Source organism: Apis dorsata, unplaced genomic scaffold (genome assembly GCF_000469605.1).
Source record: "Apis dorsata unplaced genomic scaffold, Apis dorsata 1.3 scaffold_59, whole genome shotgun sequence".
In the NCBI taxonomy this organism is placed as follows: domain Eukaryota; kingdom Metazoa; phylum Arthropoda; class Insecta; order Hymenoptera; family Apidae; genus Apis; species Apis dorsata.
This window is the reverse complement of record NW_006263359.1, coordinates 392300-415870: the sequence shown is the minus strand read 5'-3', so window position 1 is coordinate 415870 and position 23571 is coordinate 392300. Positions and strand designations below refer to the sequence as shown.

At 27.7% G+C, this 23571-nt stretch overlaps 2 protein-coding genes and 1 long non-coding RNA gene across 5 annotated transcripts; 1 reads left to right on the top strand and 2 right to left on the bottom strand.

Moving 5' to 3' along the window:
- Window positions 1-22700, top strand: LOC102680733 (unconventional myosin IC). Of its 3 annotated transcripts, XM_006609675.2 has the most exons (21): window positions 12528-12698; window positions 14913-14939; window positions 16666-16882; window positions 17551-17666; window positions 17728-17798; window positions 18177-18385; window positions 18548-18730; window positions 18805-19011; window positions 19114-19376; window positions 19444-19613; window positions 19683-19837; window positions 19908-20036; window positions 20105-20258; window positions 20337-20568; window positions 20658-20888; window positions 20967-21126; window positions 21199-21444; window positions 21524-21739; window positions 21828-21928; window positions 22004-22106; window positions 22194-22700. In XM_006609675.2, the coding sequence occupies exons 2-21, from the start codon at window positions 14935-14937 to the stop codon at window positions 22206-22208; spliced, it is 3183 nt and encodes a 1060-aa protein (XP_006609738.2). In that variant the 5' UTR covers window positions 12528-12698; window positions 14913-14934; the 3' UTR covers window positions 22209-22700. The 3 variants fall into 3 exon arrangements, with proteins under 3 accessions (XP_006609740.2, XP_006609739.1, XP_006609738.2); XM_006609677.2 differs by lacking the exons at window positions 12528-12698; window positions 14913-14939 and adding an exon at window positions 1-343; XM_006609676.2 differs by lacking the exons at window positions 12528-12698; window positions 14913-14939 and adding an exon at window positions 11756-11895.
- On the bottom strand, window positions 10787-12579 carry LOC102680642. The gene is made up of 3 exons (XR_004151881.1): window positions 12485-12579; window positions 11642-11867; window positions 10787-11095 (listed from the first exon to the last, which is right to left on the bottom strand). It is a non-coding gene; the product is annotated as an uncharacterized LOC102680642 (long non-coding RNA).
- On the bottom strand, window positions 22593-23327 carry LOC116186825. The gene is made up of 2 exons (XM_031515239.1): window positions 23231-23327; window positions 22593-23074 (listed from the first exon to the last, which is right to left on the bottom strand). Exons 1-2 carry the CDS (start codon window positions 23325-23327, stop codon window positions 22908-22910), a joined length of 264 nt encoding a protein of 87 aa, XP_031371099.1. The 3' UTR covers window positions 22593-22907.
- Window positions 23328-23571: the final 244 nt, after the last annotated feature.

The following is a 23571-nucleotide window of genomic DNA, read 5'->3' as shown; positions in this document are numbered from 1 at the left end:
TGGCGTGTGCACATAAGATCACATAAGTTTTATGTGCAAGGTAGACACAAAAGGCACCCTGAAAGATCGGCGTTCGCTTTCTTTGGCGAAACAAGTTTTCCAGGTGTCATCCAGGTGTAACCAATAATCGAGCTTCCTTCAAACACAAACTCTCGTTCACGATAAATAAAAGTAAGAGTCTCGTGGAATCGCTTTAACGAACACATTGAATCGCGCGGAATCGTAGTTTCGAAAGAGGACGTCTTTGTTTCGACGTTGGCACTTCTTGTGATTGCAACTGTGATGTGACATGTTTCGTGGGTGAATGCTGTGTGACATTTCTGATAGACTGATCAGTTGAAATGTAAGTTCAATTTAATCTTTCTTTCATATTTTCTTATAAGTATTTGAAATGTTTTGACTGTGACGTAATTTCTAATAGATATATAAAGGATATCTGCATAAAATATAATAAAATTTATGATTTTTATCAGTATTTCAATAGTTTTATGAAAAAAAACTATTTGATGTTTATTTACTTTCAAGTTTAATTAATAAAAAATAATTAGTAAATAATTAGTAAAGTTGTTATTTATGTAAGCAGCTTCTATTCAAATTTTTGTTGAAAATGTACACAAAATGGAAGATGCATAAGATTTTATGTCATTGACGTTTGGAATATGAGTGACTATTAAAAACGAAATTAAACATTTCATCTCGCTTTTATTGATGTGATATATAGATTATTATAAATACATCACAAAATGATATATAACATGATAGTAAAAATACTTTTTTATTCTAAATGGACTATACATCTTCATATATAATTTATTTTGCAATTCATACTTACAACATTCTTAAAATAATTATATTATAAAATAAAGTAATTTCGATTATAAATACAAGCATTTCAAAATAATATATCTTTTATATATCATTATATAAAATTTGAGATTATTTCTTTCTAAAAAAATGAAAATCTTATCGAAAATAAATATAAAAAAACATGTTAAATTTATTTTATTTTTCAATGTATCTTGTCAAATGTAACTTTTGTCAAAAATTTTCAAATAATATTAACAAATAATAATAACTTCTTTATTAATATTTTTAAAGTCAAAATGTTTCAATATATGTATGTACATTTAGAATTGTATAATTTGTATAACGAATAATAATTGATCACGTGCAAGTAAAAGTTCGGTAAAAGGGTCAAGCGAATTTATTAAGGCAATGTTCGAAGAAGCCGCTAAATCATCGTTTGGATCGACATATAGTTAATTGCTTTGATAAAGATATTATTGATCAGCTAAAATTAAATTTTAAAATGATTTTTAAAAAATATTTATATTTTAACAATAGGAATGGTTTTTACACGTGGTTTGATTATCAATTCTCGTGACTGACAAAATTACCTTAAAAGCAACGATGTTTTTATCAGTCGCTTATCTTTTATCCAAATAATCATCTTAATCATCATAATTATGAAAGCATCATAAATAATATGTTTATTTATTGATAAAATAACTAAAATTATAGGATAGATATGAAATTTGAATAAAAGTTGAATAAAATTAAGGTTAGATTTTAGTAACAGTGGTTGACGAACCGCCAATTGTGAATCGATCGCTACGATCGAGTATTATCGATAGTTTACCACTTGTTCGTTACAATCGACAATGACGTCAAACTATTGTACCCATTGAAATAATATAGTATACTTATCCAATATCGTCAAATCGAATTTCTTCGATAAATGATTAATATCGATACTACAATCGATCATCGATGAATTATAATATGGCGTCAGTGTTTTTCAATTTGTTGTTACTTCTATATATTATTATTTCATTATTAATTTTTAAACATTTTTATAAAAGTAACCTTAAAAATTCTTATCAGATTTTAATTAATTTATTAATGCTTTCAATAAAAAATATAATCAAATAGTAAAATCATTATCAATTTTAGAATTATCCATCTTGAAAATTTCGCACAAACAACTCGTAAAAAATTTTAAAATATTTTTGTGATTCTGCGAATATACTATTAAACTATCTTTCTAAGAAACATAAGAGAAAGAAACCAGAGAAAAAAACAGTGTATTGTTCTTCTGTTGGTTGAGGTTCATTCTCTAACATGAAACAAGTCTTCCACGTTTTTAGTTTCGTTTAAGAGGATACAGGAAACGAAGATTATAGATCATTGTTTAAACAAAGATTCTTGACCTCAAAATATGCTAGAACAGGTATAAATAATCAAAAAGAATATTTTATCTGTTTTGTTTCTTAATATTTTAATATAAGATGAAATCCTTGATTTGCTGATTAATCTAAGTAAATACATCTTTTTGTCATTGTAGATTTTGAAATCTTAAATATTTTAAATTTCAAATTAAGATTTCAAATATCATACAATTATAGAAATACAAATATAAATGATTTTGCCATATTATTATTTTGTCATATTATTATTTTTGAGAAAGACAAATTATTATAAGAAAGAAATTTGTCCATTTATTTTTCAAAATAATTTTTTATTTGATTATAAGTCAGTGGAATCAAGATAAAACAATTAAATACAATGAGTCATGATAAAGGTTATGTATGTATCTTTTTTTTTATTTCTACAAAGCAACATATGCGATTCAATTAGATTTATTAATCATGTTTGGATATTCCTTTTTTCTTAAACAACTTGTTCACTGCTTGCAATATATTTAACAGTTGTTATAGAACTTTTCATATATTAAATAAAGAAAAATTGTTCATTGGTAATTTTGTCCTTTTTTTTTTTAATAATTTAAGAAGTTATTATGGAAATTCTTCATTTCACATCACATTGCTGATAAGAAATTAAATGTTTCTTCAATATGTTTCTTCAATGATAATTATTTCAATAATTATATGATCAACAAAAAGATAAAAGAAAATAGATATTGATTTTAAGATTTTTTTAAATGATATTTGTCTTGATGGTAAATTTTTTTTTCAAAAATTGCATTATTAAATTAGAATTAGCAGAATATGATTTGTTATTTTAACAATCTTTGATGTTCCTTTGCTTTATGGTAATTTAACGATCATAGAAACTGTCAATCGTAAAGCTGAACAATCACGATTTTAGCACATTCCGATTACTATTCAGCTGACTCAAAAGTTATTGGATATTTTCCTTATAAATTTCTAGCAGTGCTTCATATATTAATAATTTTTTTACAGATTAATTATACACCTGCATAATTTACCATTTTTTTAATATTATTATTGTATCTATTTTTTTTATTCTTAATGAAGACTATTAAATTAATAGATTAATTTGGAAAAAACTGGAAATTTTAGCAGACAATTGACTTAAAATATTTATTCTAAATTTGACATTTATCAATTTAGAAATGGCACTTGTATCTTGTTATACTGACAAGAGAAAAATTTTTCAATCGTTTCGCCACGAACGGTGATATTTTACGGTTCGCGAATATCGAATCGTAAGTTCGGGAATTGTTGGCGATAGTAAAGTTATATAACGATAAAGTTCCTTAAAATGATTTTTATCATAGATGCCACGTAATTAATGTAAGCGAGTGTTCTATATTTTTCAAACCACTTTTCGTTATCTATCTAGTCCTTTTTTTTTTCGACGTATAACCAGTTTCGCAAACCATGCTGTTAAATGTTAATGACGAATAGCGACAGAAATTGCTAGCAGAGTTTTCCAATGTTAACCAAATCGATATTTGATATCTCATCATGAATATTTGTGGATATAAAATTAACTACACTATAATGAAATGTATGTTTAAAATGCTTTTCTATTTTGTAAGTTTAATCATTATACTATATCTCGAGGGATATTGGAAACTTGAATTTTTTTTTAAATATCTGGATAATATCTGGAGGATGTGAAGGATAATTGATGGTGTTAGCGACGTTGCGTTTCTGACGCACTTTCTAAATTCCCGCGTAATACTTTTCAATTACTTTATGCAAATACCGGACACATTAGTCCATAAAGTATTTTTTTCTCTTGGCTCATAAATTACGCAAGCATTTCTTAAACTATTGTTGTAAATAAGCAATTTCTTAAGCAATGTGAGAATGGAACTTCAGATTTGAACTCTAAATCATAGAAATAGAATGTACATTTCCGGTAGCTATGAAAATACAGTAATTTTGATCGATCGTAAAAGTTCAGCATGTTGTTTACTAAGTAATGAATATAACAAATTTATGTTCTAAGTTGAACAAGTTATCACGAGTTTTGATTTATTTGCTGTAATTATTGGTGAAATTCTTAAGTTCTGGTAGAAATAATATAAATAGTAAAAAAGAATATTTCTTATCTAATTATTAATTAGATAAAAATAAAAGTTAACAAAGAATTATCTCATTTTCTATCTTTATTTTTCAAATTGCAGATTATATGTAGCAACTTATTACAAATTAATACTTCAAAGTTCATTCAAACCAGTGAATGCCAGAAAATCGAAATATAATTTTCTCGTTGAAAGTGGCGATTTAATTCACAAAAGAGAGACGATAGAGCCATGTCTGGCAAGGCAGATTTAAAGCGTTGCACGAGCGGAGTTCGCGAAGGCGTAATCTTACATTTCTTCTCCGAATCTTCTCCGAAAAACCGGTTGGCTGGTTCTGATTCAGGCCGACCTTGAGTCAGTCAGCTTCAGGTCTGAAGTTCAGGGTTTTCGAAGTACTCTCTCTGTCGCGAGACTTTAATAAGCCCCGCGAGGACGCGAGTAAAGCGGCGGGAAGACAGAAAGAGAAGGAGCTTATATGACGTCCGGGGGACGTGAGAATACCATGTGTAATAATAAACCGAACTGCGGCTGCCATGACGCTCGGAAGCGAAACGGTGGACGGGCAACCAAAGACAATAAAAAGAAGGAAAAAGGACGATTCGAGGGAAGGCGAGAGAAGCTGATTCACCGAAAATAAGCGGCGATCTATTTTCGAATTCGGCTCTCTCGTACTTACGTGATGCGCCGTAGGAAAAACACTGGGTTTCGATTGCCCCATAAATCGATCACTTGAAACTTTTTCAAGCTAAAATTAATCAAATTGAAAAATTCAAAGAAAGAATATTAATATTCGTTTCACTTTTTATATTCTATTTTTTAAAAAAATTTCTAATTATCAAAATATTAATTAAAATTAAGATAAAATATTGAAAGGAAATATAATGTTCTTTTTTATTTTTCTTATTATGTTGTTTTAGAAATGTTCCTAGTGATATTATTGAGAAAATTGCGTTATTGAATTACATAATTTCATGTTGACTATGAAAATTGTTAAAGTCGAATGATGATGGTTAATGTAAGGATATCAAAGGGAAAACCTGGTTGAGTCACTGTTGAGCACTAGAGATGGTATATGCATATGTGTATGTATAAGTAGTTAGTCTAGAGTTGAATGGCTGCGAGTTTGGCTAGCAAGAGGTTAGTAGCTGGGAGTTCTGGTTTAATGAGGTTCACATGTTCGAGTCTCTATCGAATGAAGATAAGTTTCTCCGGTGCACCGGAAAGAAACTGTTTTCTTTTTTCACGAAGAACTTTAAATAATTCTTAGAACATAGAACATTTCATTAAAGTCAATTGTTAGCAATGAGCTCTTTCCATCAATTAGATGACACATTTCTTTGTATCCGGTGCATTAAGGTGAGGTTAATATTCTTAATGGACACCCAGTGTATATCGTATAACGCGTGGTCGTCTTTGCAGTTTGTAACTCAAGTCGTTGACTCCTTAGCATTCGACGGTATTAAAACAATGCAATATCGAAGTCCTTCACTCATGGCCACGTTGTGTAACATGATATCACGTTATTGTATATACTTAATTATTTCTCGTTACTTTCAAGAATTGTTTTAACTCGTGACTCGTGTGACAAAAATAAGTCTGCAAATAATCTATGCAAGGTTGCAAAGTTGATAATTACGATATTCTTATCATTTCATTGAAGATAAAGGTACTTCTACTGTTCTTTAAATGCAATTTTATGCAAACAATAAAATGGCCATGTCAAACAAACTATAAATATCGTTTTTAATTTAATTTTCCACAGATTATTTGTGCTTCGTTTCAACGAAGCGCCAAATCATCGATTCGCCTGGGGCGTTCGTTCATTTGGGCCTGTTCCTTTCGTAAAATCCAGTTATTCATTCCTATAATAAACTGTCATATTCATGCATCTCCAATGACGTAATGACAATGGAGAACAAGTTTCAATTGCAAACACAGGTCCCGTAAAAGGAGTTCCTCGATTTGCACCATGCAAATTATATATAAGACATTCTTCAGTTATCTTTAAAATTCATGGTATGTAGTTTTCAAAATAAAATCTTCTCTAGGTCTCGAATGCAATTACTAATATGAATTAATATTTAAATTCAAAATCAATTGATTACCATTGATAATTAATATAAACTATACTATTCTCTTACTTTATTTTTCCTTTTAATGTAAATTTACGTACATTATTAACTTAAATTTTAATTTAAACTTATTCATTGTTAATTAAAAAAATTGCAACAGGTTTATAGATAGATAATTGCAGGAAGATGATTAGAATTATAATAGATAGTATCGTTGAGAAGTGAAAAAATTAGAGCAAATGAACGATCACATGATGATTATTTCTATAAGAGAGTTTAAAAATTAATTAAACTCCTTAATTGGTGATGTTCTTGTATGCAATTAATTCGCCCGACAACGACCCGGCAACTTTTACCGTTTCTGATCCTTGCCGATTGTTCTTAAAGTGTGAAAGTCTTAAACGATTTCGTTTGGGCGCACATGCACGCAGTCGCGTGAAACTCTTCAAGTGCCCCTAACAGTACCTGGAAAGAAAGGAAAAGGAACAACGGCCGGAAGTGTCGCGCGTCGGCCATGATGCGGGACTCGTGCCTTCCTTTTATCGCGAGATAAGAGGAACAGCATTTACCATGCGTTGCGGGTACACTAATGGAAGGAGCCGGAAGTTGGTATGGTCACGATCGAAAACGTGCCACGCGCGAATGCAAAATGTCATTTGAATATAAAGAGTTCTGTTATGTGACCTGTTGAAGGTCCGTTTTGTCACAACTGATGGCCTATTTCGCGTGTTGTAGAATTAATTTGCGAAGAATAAATCCGTTGATGATCTAAATAGGACTGTTAAAATGGTACTGCGAGTTATTTCGATGGTTTAGAGGGAGGAAATCGATGGCCTAATATTGGCTTTTTACATCGTGAGTGACAACTGTTTCTATGTCAAAGAAATGAGGTATATTAATAAAAGAGATCTCTTGAAAAACCTGTAATGTAAGATTTCAGGTTTGAAAAGCACGATAAATCACACGACCCCAGTGTATATTTACGGATCATGCAAAAGTAAAAGGTATTCCAGTAAATTTTCAATTTAGAAACACTTGAGAATATGTAAGTACAGACTTTCTATTGAAGTTCTCCGAGCCTCTATTTGCAATAATGGAATTTTTATTTTCGGTGAAAACATTGGGATGCAAGGTTAAGAGGCTTGTGTACTAAGGCAAAAGTAGAAAAGTGGTAAAATTATCACCGAAGAGGTAAATTTACGAGCGATGTGTGCTACTGGTTGGCAATGGTTCTAGAAAATGAAAAGAGCCGAGCCAATGATTTCAACCGATCCAGTGAAAAGCTGTCCTTCTTCTTCGGCAAACCGGGTAGCCGACAAAAGGCTAACCGGTTTCCGGAAATGGGATAATTTCTTTATTATACCCATCAGCGCGCACGATCTTTTTTTACAGGTACAAGTTTGTGCATGACCCCGCGGCGTCTAACTACCATTCGAGAATAAAGCAACCAAGGTTAAAAATTTGCATGCTCTTTGCTCATCATCAAATGAGCTTCCTACGCAGTGTTCCATTTTCATAAATAATCTTGAAATCTCGAAAAATTGTATGATAAGATTTCTAAAGAGAAGTATTATCATAAAATGTTTTAATTAATAAAGAATTGTTTGAATTTGACAAATTTTTAATAACGTAATAAGTTATTTTGTGATAGAGATTATTATAATGTTATTATAAGAGTATTTTCTTTAATATAACTTTCAAATCTTCAGATGAACTTTGAATTTCTTTTAAATAAGATTCAGTGACTTTTAAATAACCTTCAAATTATAGTAACATTTATATATCCTTTCCATAATTCTTTGATGATCTTCAAATATCCTTATAATAATATGAAACTGATCTTGATTTTTACTTATTAATAGATTATATCTTCTATCATTTACAAATAACTTTTAAAAAATCACAAGTTTTTCAATTAATAATCCTTATTGTGCTATCATCTTATTTTTCAAGAAATATTTTTTTTTGCAATCACTCTAAATAGAGTAATCTATATATATCAAATTTCAAATATCTATTCGTTATTTAGCTAAATTATAAAATGAAGTCGTTATTTAAGAAAAGATGAGAAACAATATATATCAGATAAATTCAATCTTGTTACAATATTCTCACTGAGACTCGATTCCATAGTAATCATCAGGAAGATGAAAAATTAAAAAAACGAAATTTTGTTTTATTCAGTTGGATGAATATTTTTGGTGGATGCGTCAGAACATGCTAGCCGGCCTCTCGTTAAAACGGCGTACGACTTTTCACAATGGAATCGGCGCGAAGGTGAACACGGACGAACACCTCGAAGGCCCTTTTTCCTTTGACTCATGAGATGACGTTGTTCCCTCGGTGAACGAACGCGACCCCATTTCTCGCGATGAAAAACGCAACAGTAAACTGCCTGTTTACGCGGCATCACGTGAAGAAGCTGTGACCGATTGGATCGCGTATCGAAGACAGCGGAAAATTGCCTCCAACCATCGGCTCGAGACCAGGTTTTTACTTTTTAATCCTTCTGCGTCAGCGAAACGCACATTGAAGTCGAAACTAGACCATGAAAGAAGGGCACGAACGTCTTTTAACTTTTAATTAGGGAAAAACAAGAAAAGATTGTTTCAGAAGGTTCAGAGGAATAGGTTTCATGAGAGTTTTGTAATTCGAATTAACAATTGCCTCGGGTGTGAGCTCGCTTTCGCTTTTAATTCTCTACTTGTAGAATAATTATTGGATTTGCAAGACTATAGAATAATTATTGATTCAACGCCTGGAATTAATATTAGAATTACAAAAGAAATCAAATTCATTGATTTTTTTTATTAAAAATATTAATCCTTATCTAATATGATTATGATATTAAATATTGGTTTATAACTTAAATGCATATTATGGATCGATAATATCATAATAAAATTAAAAAATTTGAAATAGTTAATTAAAATATTTTTTACTTTCAATTGATAAATTTAGAAGTTTCGCAACTCGTGTGCAAACAGAGTGAAGCAACACATTAGGGAGAAAGAGCCGACAGTTGCAGCATACATTTAGCTACCCGCAGGTGGTGTTGCATTATTTTTTTTTTTTATCACCATGTCGGTGTTTGCGTAACGAGACAGCGATCGAGCAACCGCATGTCGATTCATCTAGTCATCTCTACCAGTAGAAAGTTAATTCAAACATTAGTAAGTCTTGTACATTCGCGTTTCTATGGAAATTCCTTAAGAGTTAAATAGAAAAATTTAAAGGATATTTAATCGATCAAATCTTTAAAAGAAAGTAGATATTTTTAGAGATAGAGAAGAAATGATTTACACCTTTGATACCTCTCTATAATTTTGAATATGACCGCATCATGCATGACTAGACAGAACAATGAAAACCGCCTTCACAACGCGATTGTTCGTAGACTCGCGAGAGTCGGTTGTTCTCACATATCTGCAGTGATTTAACATAAAATCAGCCGAGAAATTAGTCATCGAGCAAAAGGTCACGACCGAGACAATGACTCACATCGATTCCCCTTTAGGATGAAGAAATGATCGATCGTGATCGAAACTGTTGACTAAACGTTTTGCATTAATTCTTCCATATATATATATATATGTTAAGAATATAAAAAAGCAAATGTACAATGCTATTTTTCTTTGGAAAAATTTCTTTTATAAAACTATCAGAACCAGGTCAAATATCGTGATAACCTACATGTACATTCGAGTTTAATGATTCAGCTCTTCTATATACTTGATATATAAAATTAAATAAATGATTAGGAATAAGTATATTTTTTTCAAAAAAAAATTTTCTGAAAAAAAAATATAACAAAATAATATAAGTAAGCAACATATATTGCTAAATATTGTTCAGATAATTTTTCTTTCCAAAAATATAAAAAAAGATAAATAAAAATAATAAAATATTCTATAAGATATAATTATGGAAATACCTTCATAATTTTAGATATAGTAGATACAATCCAACATTCGTTCATTGTTGCAATCAATTGTCCAAGAAGATTCGATTATATTATTTGTGAATGTTTTTTTTTTCAACTACTAATTTTCAATTCACAAAACATAGTTAATAGTGGAAAAAAATGTCATTATAAATTATAGCCTTTGAAAATAGATATCTCGTTAATCAAGCAACGAGTCAAGATGTCGAATAGCGACTTTAACAACTTGTCCCGGTATATTTATATCATTCGTACGTAGTCTTGGCAGACCCGATTTTTTCATTCACGTTGAAAGTTTTATGAGTTTGCAGTTCGATGATTTTATTTTTAAAATTTGAAATTTTTTGTATTTCAGCTGTTTTTTTTTTTTGAAGGATACCTAAAAAAATATATACATATTATTCTTAATATTTTAAATTAAATTAAAATTAATTGATTTTTTTTTTCTTAAAACTGAATGCTAATATTTTTTTCTAGTTTAACATATTATTTATAACTTACTTATTTACTTTATACATATATATTATTTCTATTCATATCTTTAAAAAAGTTGCACGAAAGGAAAGAAAGATTGGTGAAAAAGTTTCATCAAGATATTTCTATATCGTGCAAATGAGATCATTTCCGAAGTAGCGAAAGAAAACTGGCAAACAACTCTATATGCAACGTTCCATCGAGCATCAGAAGTGGAAACGACAGCATTATGACTTCCGATTCCCAGAAAGTGTCCCGAGATTTATAGAGTTATTGTGAGGGAGCTCGTTGTTGACCGAGTCGTTGACCCTGCAAAAAGGATTGATTAGATTCGAGAAATTCTATCCTCTATTTTATCCCCAAATATAAGCAACAATTATATTTCGAGTATGAAATTGAACAAGTCTTAAAAAAAAAAAAAGTACATACGATATAAAATCAGCTTTAGTATTTTTCTTCAGTTTTTTAAAAGATGAAAAATATTATATAAATTGATACAGATTGTAATCATCAAATTAAGATAAAACACGAGTACTTTATTTCTTAAGTAACAATACTATGTAATGGCATAGAATTAATTCATTATTATTTATCTTTGAAATAATTTTCTAACTTTTTTAAATTTCTTAATTAATTAAATGTTTATACGTATATTTAAGATTACTTTAAAATTTATAATTTCTTTCACTAACATTTCAATTTTACTGAATATTTTTAATTCAATAACAAATTTCGTTGAAAAATTGTACATTAGATATGTCTCTTAATACTTGTAAAACATATTGCTATCGAAAAACAATATTCAATGGCAATAAAAGTTTATTTACGCGGAGAAAAGAATCAGAATTTGCATACCGTGATTTGCGGGCGGTCATCGATTGACTCCTCGTACCGATAAGAACGAGGTCATGAAACGCATTTACCAGAAACTACGTGTATTTCATCTATTTTCTCGAGTTGCATTTGTTTCAGTGTTAATACAACATTCGTCGTGATCACATTTAAATATCCATTATTATTCCTTCATCGTGATCAATTACTTCTTTTTGTCTTTATCAATATCGTTATTATCGCTCTCTCCCTAGAAATTCGAGAATCATGAAGCAAAGGTAAAAATTTAAAAAAAAGAAAATATCGAATCAATTTGTTTGAACTAATATTTTGTCTATTCTTCTCTTTGTTGTTACTGTTGTTTGAAAAACTGGTTAAACGTTCCTTTAAATTAATAAAAACACACAAGTAGATGAATATAATGATAACAAACAAGAAATGATAATATATATTTGTGCTGTTGCACCGTTACAATTGCACGCATCGTCTGCGAAAAATCCGGATAGATTAGATTAGATTATACTTACATATATAAATACAACTTTTTTGATGATAAAATTTTTTAATACATTTCTCTCTTTCTCTTTCCATCTTTTTATTCTTGCTTCTTTCATCTTGCGATATTCTAAACAATTTAATAGATATTAGAAATAGTAATTAAAAAGAAAAGAAGATTATTACCATGAAAATTTTTTCACATTTAAAAAAATCTTCTCAATTTACGAGTATTATCTTTAAATATTATTCAATCTTTTAAAAATCATCAATCGATATTTTTACAAAGACATAAGAGAGATCTTCTAAATCTAAATATAAGGAAGAATGATATTATTCGAAATGAAAAAAAAATTGAATCTCATTCCTCACCTGAATGTATTGTATCTCGTCTGAATTTATTGGCGTATCGATAGCGGATGATGGAACGGTGAGGAGGTAGGAGAAGTTGCGTATAGCCAATGATAAACCGAAGGTGGACACTGTTAAGTCGTTCTTGAGTAGCGGCTGTTGGTGAACCTATTCTCCAGCGTGTTTCGATCTTCCCAGTGAACGTGTCAATTACGGTGTAGTTAGTGTGTAAATTGTACGATTACTAAAAATAAAATAATAATGGAATCAATGATGCTTGCTTTTAGCATCTGGAGGCTCGTTAATCTTCGATTAGCTGATCAATTTATTACTTGGAACGACTTAAATCACATGGTGTTCTTGATGAAGAAAAAAATTTTGAATCGGTTTTATTTCTTTCTTGAGAAAAATATCTATATATAGCAGAATAAATTGTGGATCGTACATTATTGATATATTTAAATGAGAAAAAAGGAAATGTTCAATAGAAATTGTTATTACGGTATTGAAAATATAAACTTAAATATATGATTTTATGAATAAGACGTACCTGAAAAGTCCATAATACGTAACATCCAATTAACAATTCATGACTCGATAAGAACTGAAGAACACAAGTGACGTGTTTCAAAAAATCGAGGTCGCGAGTTTTTTTTTTGCTTTCTGATCGCGAATATTTTCCGTTGGAAAAGCTCGAAACTAAAAATAATGTTCGTCAATGGAAGAACGGAAGGTCTTGAGTGATCGATTCGAAAAAAAATTTTGTCCTGATTTGATTGAAAAGGGCAAAGAACTTTTCATTTCATTTCATATTTGTTTTTCACGAATTTTGATACTATAATAAAAAACGATGCGAGTGAAAAAATGATACAAATTGAAAAGTTTCGCGGCGCCTAAACTCACAAAACCATATAATCATATAATGATCGAATCATTTGTGGATATCTTCATTTTTAATTGAACTTCGATAATAGTTAATCTCATATTGATAAGGGGGAGCATTTTGCAATAGAATTTTTACCAATAATATATGAACATCTCATACAATTTCTGTTATTTCTTTATTTTTTATTTGGACAATTCAATTACGAAACTTGTTACATTTTTGATCTGGACTAAGTTATAACAGAGCATGTCACTTAATTTACAATTTTGATGATTTTTTTATCAATATAATCAATAATAAGTATATCACTTTAATCTTGTACATTTTTTCTTCGATAATAATTTTTCCAAGAATCCAATTTTTTTTTATATAAAAATTCATTTTTTTGTTTACATAATAATAATAATATAATAATAACATTATATATTTTTACATTTTTTTTATAATTTATATAATAGCTTTGATTAAATAATCAAATATTTTAAAAATTTTCATAAATATAATACTATTTATTTCATTTAATTAAACGAGTCGTCCCATGTAATTATTTTCTTAACGATCTCTTTCCAAATAATTCTTCTTTCCAAATAGTTCTTACCATTGCGAAAGAATCTGTATTCTTAGAAGCATCCAAAACGGCAATGACCGCGATTTACAGTTCGCATTTATGGTAACGTGCCGTTGATTAATTGGTATAGTTTTCGAATATATCATATTCGATCTTATAATTTCTTTCATCACATTGCATCGATCGATTATTTGTTCTCATATTGGTCAACAATGTGAAATGACATCATATATCTTTTTTAGAATAAATTTCAAAGAATGTAAGACCTATCACAAAAGAATTGAAAAAAAGAATCTCACAAAGGAATTCGAAGCAATTAATCTTTTCTTTAGCTTTAATTGGTTCGACGATCAATTGGGTCATAAAATTGACTAACATTTACGTAATATTTCATTTTACCAAATGATATTTTTAAAAGAATACTCATATATAAAAATCTATCAAATCTAATCAAGACGATATATAAAAATCGATGTTATTAACAATATCTCGGTCCATCATTATCTTTATCGATCAATGTACAATACAAATCTCGTATTTGTACATATTTTCAATTTGTATTTATCAGAGAAAAAGAAATTCGATACAAGAATAAGAGAAAGAATATAAATATTGTGATAATAATAAAATATTTATTTTACGATTTTCGTGAAATGATAAATCATCGATAAGAATCAAAATATTTTTATCGATTTTAATCGATCAATTTTTATACGTTGGAAAACGATTTATATTGGAAAAATATTTATTTTATCAAAAATAATGATTGAAAATTGAATGAAAATGTCAATTTCAATTGATCATAGAAGATTATCGAGCGAAATCGAGATCGACTTTCCACGTAGGCCGCGTATCTTATCGCGAGATCTAACATTAGATTTCACAGGAAAGCACAACGAACAGCAGTTGCGAGAGCACCATCACTGATTCCGTGCTCTGCAGTAATCTGTGATTAATTAATTCTTTAATCCGTTTTTTTTTTTATTATTGCACAGAGTACAAGGACATTGAAGAAACATGGGGTGAGTTTTTTTTTGAGATTCGTTCATTATTTTTAAAAAAAAGATCTCATCGTTAATAATTATTCATAATCTTTTCCATTTTCTTCTTTTCCTTTTTTTGTATTCAAATAATTTATATCGATCTTGATTTGAACGAAAAAAATTTTATTTTGAATGAAGAAGATCTATAAAATTCCATCCCACGTGTAGTTAGATGTATAAATTCTTGTACATGACTGGCAAGATTCTAGAAGGGTGGTGCACATCCTGCTTTGCACAATACAGCTAAGTTTGGTTTAACCCCGAATGAGAAGGCTGGGATAAAAGCCCATTCTATTTCTTCTTACTCGATTGACAGTCGTCTACCTGAAACTTTCGGTGATATTTTAGTCTCTGAATTGAAGTTTGATCATAAGAATCGTTAGAGAGTGAGTTAAGTGTATTACTCGTTCGTAGATATTAAGGTTAATGTATATATAATATATGTTTTGTAACAATATTGAAATTGGAATACTGTTGTCTTCATTCGTTTAAAAGTAATTTTTGATTTAATTTTTATTATATTCATATTTGTGAAACTGATTTCGTTTTATTAAATGAAGTAGTAAAATTGTTGTTCTCCACATTACAACTTTTTATCGATTTCCTACCGTCTATCAACACTACTTCTATATCTAATCAGTGATTTTATCATCTGTAATTCTGTTAATTATCTCGCTATGCGAATTCGAAAATAATAAATTTTTAAGAAAAAAAAGGAGAATACATATTTATTTTCTATCAAAAACATATATATGTAGATGATCCTTAATTAAATATCCTTAATAAATAAGTGTGTATAATTATAATTGTATATAATGTAAATAAAAATCAATATCTGCATCTTTTTAATAATTATAAATACAAAAACTCTAAAGATCTAGTATTAAAAACATATTTCGATTAAATTAAAAAAAAAAATCTATAAAATTATGTAATTATTTTTATAAGAAAAAATTAATTGAATAATTTGATAACAATTTTTCAATATAAATTTGTCAATTCTTTAATCCTTTTGTGTTACATAGTGAGGTTCCCGAAGTTTCGGAAACAAGGAGAGAAATCAAATGATTTTTTTTGCTTGTCGATTTTTCCATCACGCATATCCGTGTCAATGCGACCACACACGGAAAATCGACACCGATCGCGTGAAGCACTGTCGAAGTTCAGGGTGTTGATTTCAGTTCCGGCGGTCGAACAATACTTGTAGTCCGCACTTTCTCGCGTTCAGTATCGAGTAACATCCACGAGAAATCGACGTATATACATCTTGACCACGACCAATTTCACGATTCCTTACCGTTGATCGATTATACATGGGATCAGGCAAGAACGATGGAAACATTGTTCAACAATAGATTTCTAAAACAATATATACAATCAATTTCTTAAAAAGTGTTCATTATCATTGTAACATTTTAAAAAATAAAAAAAATAAAAATGATAATTTAAAAAATTGATTAATATTTTCATTACTGTTAAAAAAATATTTGTCTAAATAAATATTTGAACTTCTTAAACAAAAATAAAAATTTGGACGGAAGAAATTCAAAGATAAAATTTCATAAAAATATTTAAAAACATATTTTTTTTTTAATATTCTATCTTCTTCTTTTCTTTTCTTTATTTTAATGAAATTTAAATTATCCATATCTTATTTATGCAAAATTTTATATATTGTTTTTAATTTGTTCCTGACTTATTTCAGCGAGAAAAGCGTATCCGATACTGGAGGTAATAAATATCAGAAAGACAAGGCTCCGAATATCCCCAAGAGTGGCCACGAGGTACGTAAAAACATGGAACGTGGTCTGCACGAGCGGGACCGTGTTGGTGTCCAGGACTTCGTTCTTCTGGAGGATTTCGAGAGCGAGGTGGCTTTTATCGATAATCTGCAAAAGCGTTTCAATGAGAATCTAATCTATGTAAGTAAAAGATATTTTTTATTAAACAGTTGTTCTTAAAAGAATCTGAAAGCATGGTTCTGCTTTCTTACTGTCAAACATAAATGTATATCTATAAATAAAAATAAAAAATATACATAATATAAATTATATAAATTTGATTTTTGAGATTTATTTATAGAAATATATTAAAAATTTTATTTAATTCGATATCGAGAATCAATAAAGTTAAATTTATAGAACTTTTTTTTTATCTTGTTTAAATTTAAATAGGTAGGAAGTAATGTCTTGATAAGCATTTATTTGTTAGATTATTGTTCGCAAACTTATTATCAGTTCGTTCAAGGAACAACGTTTTGGATAAAGATTGTTGATAAAGATTATAAAATAAAATGAAGCATTATTTAAAAAATGAAGAGATTTAAAAATATAAGATAATATTTATCTAACATTCCATAGATAAATTTTTTCAACTTATTTTGAATTTTTTATTTCTAAAATTAATTTTAGATTTACAACTATATGCAGAAAATATACTAATTCAATTATTTGTACTTCAAATATATTTTTAAAAATATATAATTCAATTTAGTAAGATAATTTAATTCATTAATAAATTGCTTTTCTATACTTATAACAATTTTATTTTTTATTTCTGTATTCAAATTTTTCTCCTTTCTATCTTTCAGACATACATTGGTCAAGTGCTGATATCAGTGAATCCCTACAAGAAATTACCAATTTATAATCCAGAAACTATTCAGTACTATCATGGAAGAAACTTCTTTGAGGCTGCACCACACATGTAATAAAAGATATTAAACTATAAAATATGATTGATAATTCAAGTCTTTTTTTTTTTTCAGTTTTGCGCTTGCTGATACTGCTTATCAGTCATTGTTGAAGGAGAATTTGGATCAATGTATTCTCATCTCTGGTAGGAAGCAAGTTAAAGCAAGTTAAGGGTTGGGGCTAGTTATAATGATAAATCTGAACCTGTAAGATTGAATTGCTAGAAAAATCTAGATTTTGCATTAAAGATTTTAATAATTTAAGACATAAAATTTGATTCAATTTATATAAATATAAATTTATATAATTCAAAAATTTTATTAAAAAAATTATAATTTTATAATATATTATATATGTCTTTTACATTCATAATGAAAAATTTACAAAAAATAATTATAAATAGTATATAATTACTAGAAATATGTAATAAAATTAGTCGAACTTTAAAGATGATTCTACTTCTACAACAATGTAATAAATGATACCAAAGATAGATTTAACATTCTTAGAATTAATTGTGTAGGCGAATCCGGTTCAGGAAAAACTGAAGCTTCGAAAAAAGTACTAGAGTTTATTGCGGCTGCCACCGGTCACAAGAAACAAGTGGAAGAAGTAAATGATAAATTAATCGGTAGTAATCCAGTGCTCGAAGCTTTCGGAAACGCGAAGACTAATCGGAATGATAATTCATCGCGTTTTGGCAAGTACATGGATATCCAATTTAATTTTCAGGTACAAATAAAACAATATCTCATTGTTTGTATCATCAAATAGCATTAATATATTTTATCAAATAGCATTGAATTATTTTAAATATTATTTTAAATATCCATATTTATTTATTTTTACAAAAAAATATTTCATATATCAATAAAAAATTTAATATCTTTTCAGGGAGATCCAATCGGTGGGAATATTTTGAATTATCTACTCGAGAAGTCACGAGTAGTGCATCAATCTTTAGGAGAACGTAATTTCCATATATTTTATCAATTAATAGCCGGAGCTAATGAGGAAACTTTGCGAAAATTATATCTAAAAAAAAACTTAGATACATATTATTATCTCAGTAATGGAGTAAGTTATTTTATTTTATAATTAATTAATTATAATGTAAATGTATATTATAAATTATTTTAAATTATATTTAGACAAAAGACACTATAAATAATATCGATGATGTTTCTCAATATAATGAAGTTATGAAAGCAATGAAAACTATGGAAATGAGTCAAAAAGAACAGGATGACTTATTTGCAATAGTGGCATCAGTATTACATATGGGAAATGTTGGTTTTACCGAAGAAGATGGTGTCGCGCAAATTTTGAAGCCAGCTTCTGTTGAAGCTGTTGCTTCGGTAAATTTATACATATCATTTATAAATTTGAATTTTTTTTTATTCATATGATAGAAATTAATCAATCAATAATTATTTTCAATTTTTCTATTTCATTTATAGTTATTGGGTTGCGACATCAAACAATTAGCAGAGGCTTTTACAAATCGCACTATAGATGCTCATGGTGATGTGGTTATTTCTCCACTAAACAGAGAATTTGCCATTTATGCACGAGATGCATTAGCAAAAGCTGTATATGATAGATTGTTCACATGGCTGGTGACTAGATTGAATAAATCTTTGCAACCTATTAATAATCCTAAAAAGAAAATGGTCATAGGAATTTTGGATATTTATGGTTTCGAAATTTTTCAGAAGAACAGGTATATAATCTTTAAAATTAAATAATATTTCTTTTAATAACGATTTATTGAAGGTATCGTTCAACAGCTTCGAACAATTTTGTATAAATTACTGTAATGAGAAATTACAACAACTATTTATTCAATTAACGTTAAAATCAGAACAAGAGGAATATTTAAGAGAAGGAATAACATGGGAAAATGTTCAATATTTTAATAATAAAGTCATATGCGATTTAATTGAAGAAAAATATAAAGGTATTAATTTGAATTCATAGATTAATGAAAATTGTATACATAATATATTTTATTTATTTATATTTATAGGTATAATATCTTTAATGGATGAAGAATGTCTTCGTCCTGGAGAACCAACAGATTTAAGTTTTCTGGAAAAATTAAATGTAAATTTAAACAATCATCCCCACTATATAAGCCATATGAAAGCGGATCTACAAACGCAAAAAGTTATGGGGCGTGATGTACGAAATTAAATTTCTCAATTTCTTATAATCTTCTAATATAACATTTTTACATAATTATATATTTTAGGAATTCAGATTAGTGCATTATGCTGGCGAAGTAACATATAATGTTCGTGGATTTCTTGAGAAGAATAATGATTTATTATATAGAGATTTACGTGAAGTAATGTCACACACGACGAATTCAATTATTAAGGTACTTTCATCAAATTACACAAATATTGTTTCTTTAATTTTTTTATATTAAATATTGTAATTTTATAGAACGTGTTTGATGTAAAAGATTTGACAAGCAAAAAACGACCAGATACCGCTATTACACAATTTAAAAATAGTTTAAATAATTTAGTGGAAATTCTTATGGGGAAAGAACCTTCATATATTCGTTGTATAAAACCTAATGATTATAAAATGCCCAGTAAGTTTCAATGATTTCTGTTTTATTATATTTGAAAAATATTTTACATATCTTAGAATAATTGTAATATTGTTTTAGATCAATTCAACGATAAAATTATCTTGCATCAAGTAAAATATTTAGGTCTTATGGAAAATCTAAGAGTGAGACGAGCTGGTTTTGCCTATAGAAGACCATATGAACAATTTCTACAACGTTATAAATCTTTATGTCCACAAACGTGGCCTAACTATCATGGTTCTGCTAAAGAAGGTGTACAAATCCTCGTATGTCATCTTGGTTTCGAACAAGATGAATATAAGATGGGCAAGTAAGAACAAAAATTTTTAATAAATAAATATAATTTTTAATTTTTATATATTAGAAATATATCTAATATTAGATATAATTTTGATATAGCACAAAATTATTCATTCGATTCCCTAAAACATTATTCGATACGGAAGACGCTTTTCAAATGAAGAAACATGAGATAGCTGCTATTATTCAAAGTAAATGGAAATGTATACTAATAAGACGAAGATATCTTCATTTGAGACAAGCAGCAATAGTTTTTCAAAAGTATATTCGAAGATGGTTAGCAAAACGTGAAGCTGAAAAGAGACGAAAAGCAGTTATTACTATTCGACGGTTATAAATCAATTTCCTTATTTAAATATGTGCTTAATATTTTAAATATCAATAATATATTAAAATAATTTCATACAGATTCATCGAAGGATTCATTACACGAAATGGGCCACCAACTGAAATTAATGTTGCTTTTCTCGAATTAGGAAAAAAACAATGGTTAATTAAACTCTCTAAGACACTTCCAGTTGGTATTTTAAATAATTATTGGCCACCATGTCCATATATTTGTCGAGAAGTAAGTTATATAAGTTTATATTTTTATATTTAATCATTTCTTTATAAAAAAAAAAATTATGATTGAATTTAGGCTTCTGAACATTTACGTATCATGTACAAAAAATGGAAAGCACGTAATTACAGATTAGCTTTGTCAAAAATAGATAAAAAACAGTTCGAATTAAAAATTTTAGCTGAATTTTTATTCAAAGGCAAAAAGAAATCATATGCAAAAAGTTTTGGACAAAAATTCCAAATTGATCGACTTGGTGCTGAACACATAACATTGAAAGAAAGCTTTATTAATAATATTCTTTCCAGAGATGAAACTATACAAGTAAAAAGTTTTTTATACTTAAAATTTACATTTTTTAAATTTTAATCAAAATAAATTTATTTTTCTTTTGCTTTTTTAGTATATAACTCCTGTTATTAAATATGATCGACATGGTTACAAGCCCCGCGAAAGAGTACTAATTTTAACAGAAAATGCTGTATATATTTTAGACATCTTAAAAACATTCAAACTTAAACATCGTTTACCTTATAAATCCATTTTAGAATTAGTTGTTACTGGAGAATCAGATAATTTATTGATTGTTAGGATACCACCCGAATTAAAAAAGGACAAGGTTTGGTTTATTATGATGTTTAAAAACATAAATAAAATATATCTATTTATTATTATATTTATTTAAATACATATGGTATTCTGTTTAGGGTGATTTAATTTTGGAAGTGCCACATATAATAGAAGCATTAACAAAAGCAATTGATATTACTAACAATCCAAATATTCTTAAAATTGTTAATACAGAATCGTAAGTATAAATATAAATGATTTATATTATTAACAGTATATGTATTAATCTAAAGAATATTTAATTATTTTTCAGAGTCTCACATAAACTAGTCAGTGGTAAAGAAGGTGTAATCGAATTCAGAACTGGTACAACTCCAGCCATTAGTAAAAACAGACAAAGCGGACATTTACTAGTGGTAAATAGAACATTCAGTGATATGGAATATTCCAAATAAAATATAACTTTTAATTTGTATTTATGTATTGTATTTATAATATTGTAGGTGGCCTCTCCATAATATCCAAACAATATTTTAAATGATCTTGTACTTAGAAAGAAGTGTTCAACATATAAATGCATGATACGTAATGCAGCCTTAATCAATGTGATTTAGAGTGAAATTTTATTAAGAAGAGATAATATATTAATATTTAGTACATTTATTAAATGACACTCGCAAATTTGTACCTATATAAGTTAATGTATAAAATATCTTATGAAATGTTTATTTTTGTAATTAGCGAATTATCAGTGAAATGAAAAACTTTTGTCACTGATATGAATTAATTAAAAACAAAACTTTTGTGCCTTCTATGAAACTATTATCAAATAATTGCACAAAAAAATAATTTATTGCAAGATATTTTATAAGTGCACTGAAAGTTAATATTTTTTTTTTCTATATTTATATTCCATAAGTTATTGTGCCATTGATTTCATGTTCAGAATTATTCTATGGAATAACAATATAAAATTAAATTAAAATAATAATTTTAAGTTTTAATAGGTACATGATTTTGCTTTATATTTCCTGTTATTTGAATCCTTATACATATATATTAGCTTAGATTAAGTTAAATAATTAAATATTTTGTATCATTTATTTTTATTTTCTATAAATATGATAAAATACAGTTACTATATAAAAACATCTATATTTATGATTTTAAATAAAAATTAAAAAAAATATTCTTTTTTGATATTAACATTGAATAACCTAATTTTTTTTTAAAATAGATGAATCTTTTTTTGTAAGAGATTTCTTTCCTTCTAAAGCTTTCTCTCTCAATTCATCTTCCATTGCTTTGTTAACTGTTTTTGTTATCATTTGTTTTAATTTATGTGCTTCTTCAAATTTCTTCTTTTTAGGCTGAATTGGTGCATCTATGAATAAGAAAATTTAAACTTTATATGAATAAAAATAAATAATTTTGTTATTTAAAATTTATAAATTTATGAATATTAATAAAAGTAATTAAAAAATAAAATTTAATAATCAAATATAGTCATTCATAAATGAAATTAATATATATTACTTACTATTTCGTCGTCGAATAGCGAAATTTTTCTTATTTTTATTTTTTTCTTTTACTGTTGATGGTAATTTTGTTTTTACTTTTAATTTACCTTGGGCCATTTTCTATATATTAATTTTATATTAATAATTAATTATATTTATGTGCGTATATTTTATTTTACTCTTATAAAAAGCTAATCTCTTAACTTATTTAACCTAACCTTTATTTTATAGAAAAAAAATACTTTCGCAATTATACGAAAAAAATGATTAAAAATCTATTATATATCTTTAGTTTATCTTAGAAATATTTTACTTCATTTTCGATTTATCAAACATAAAAATTTATATAACGAAAAAAAAA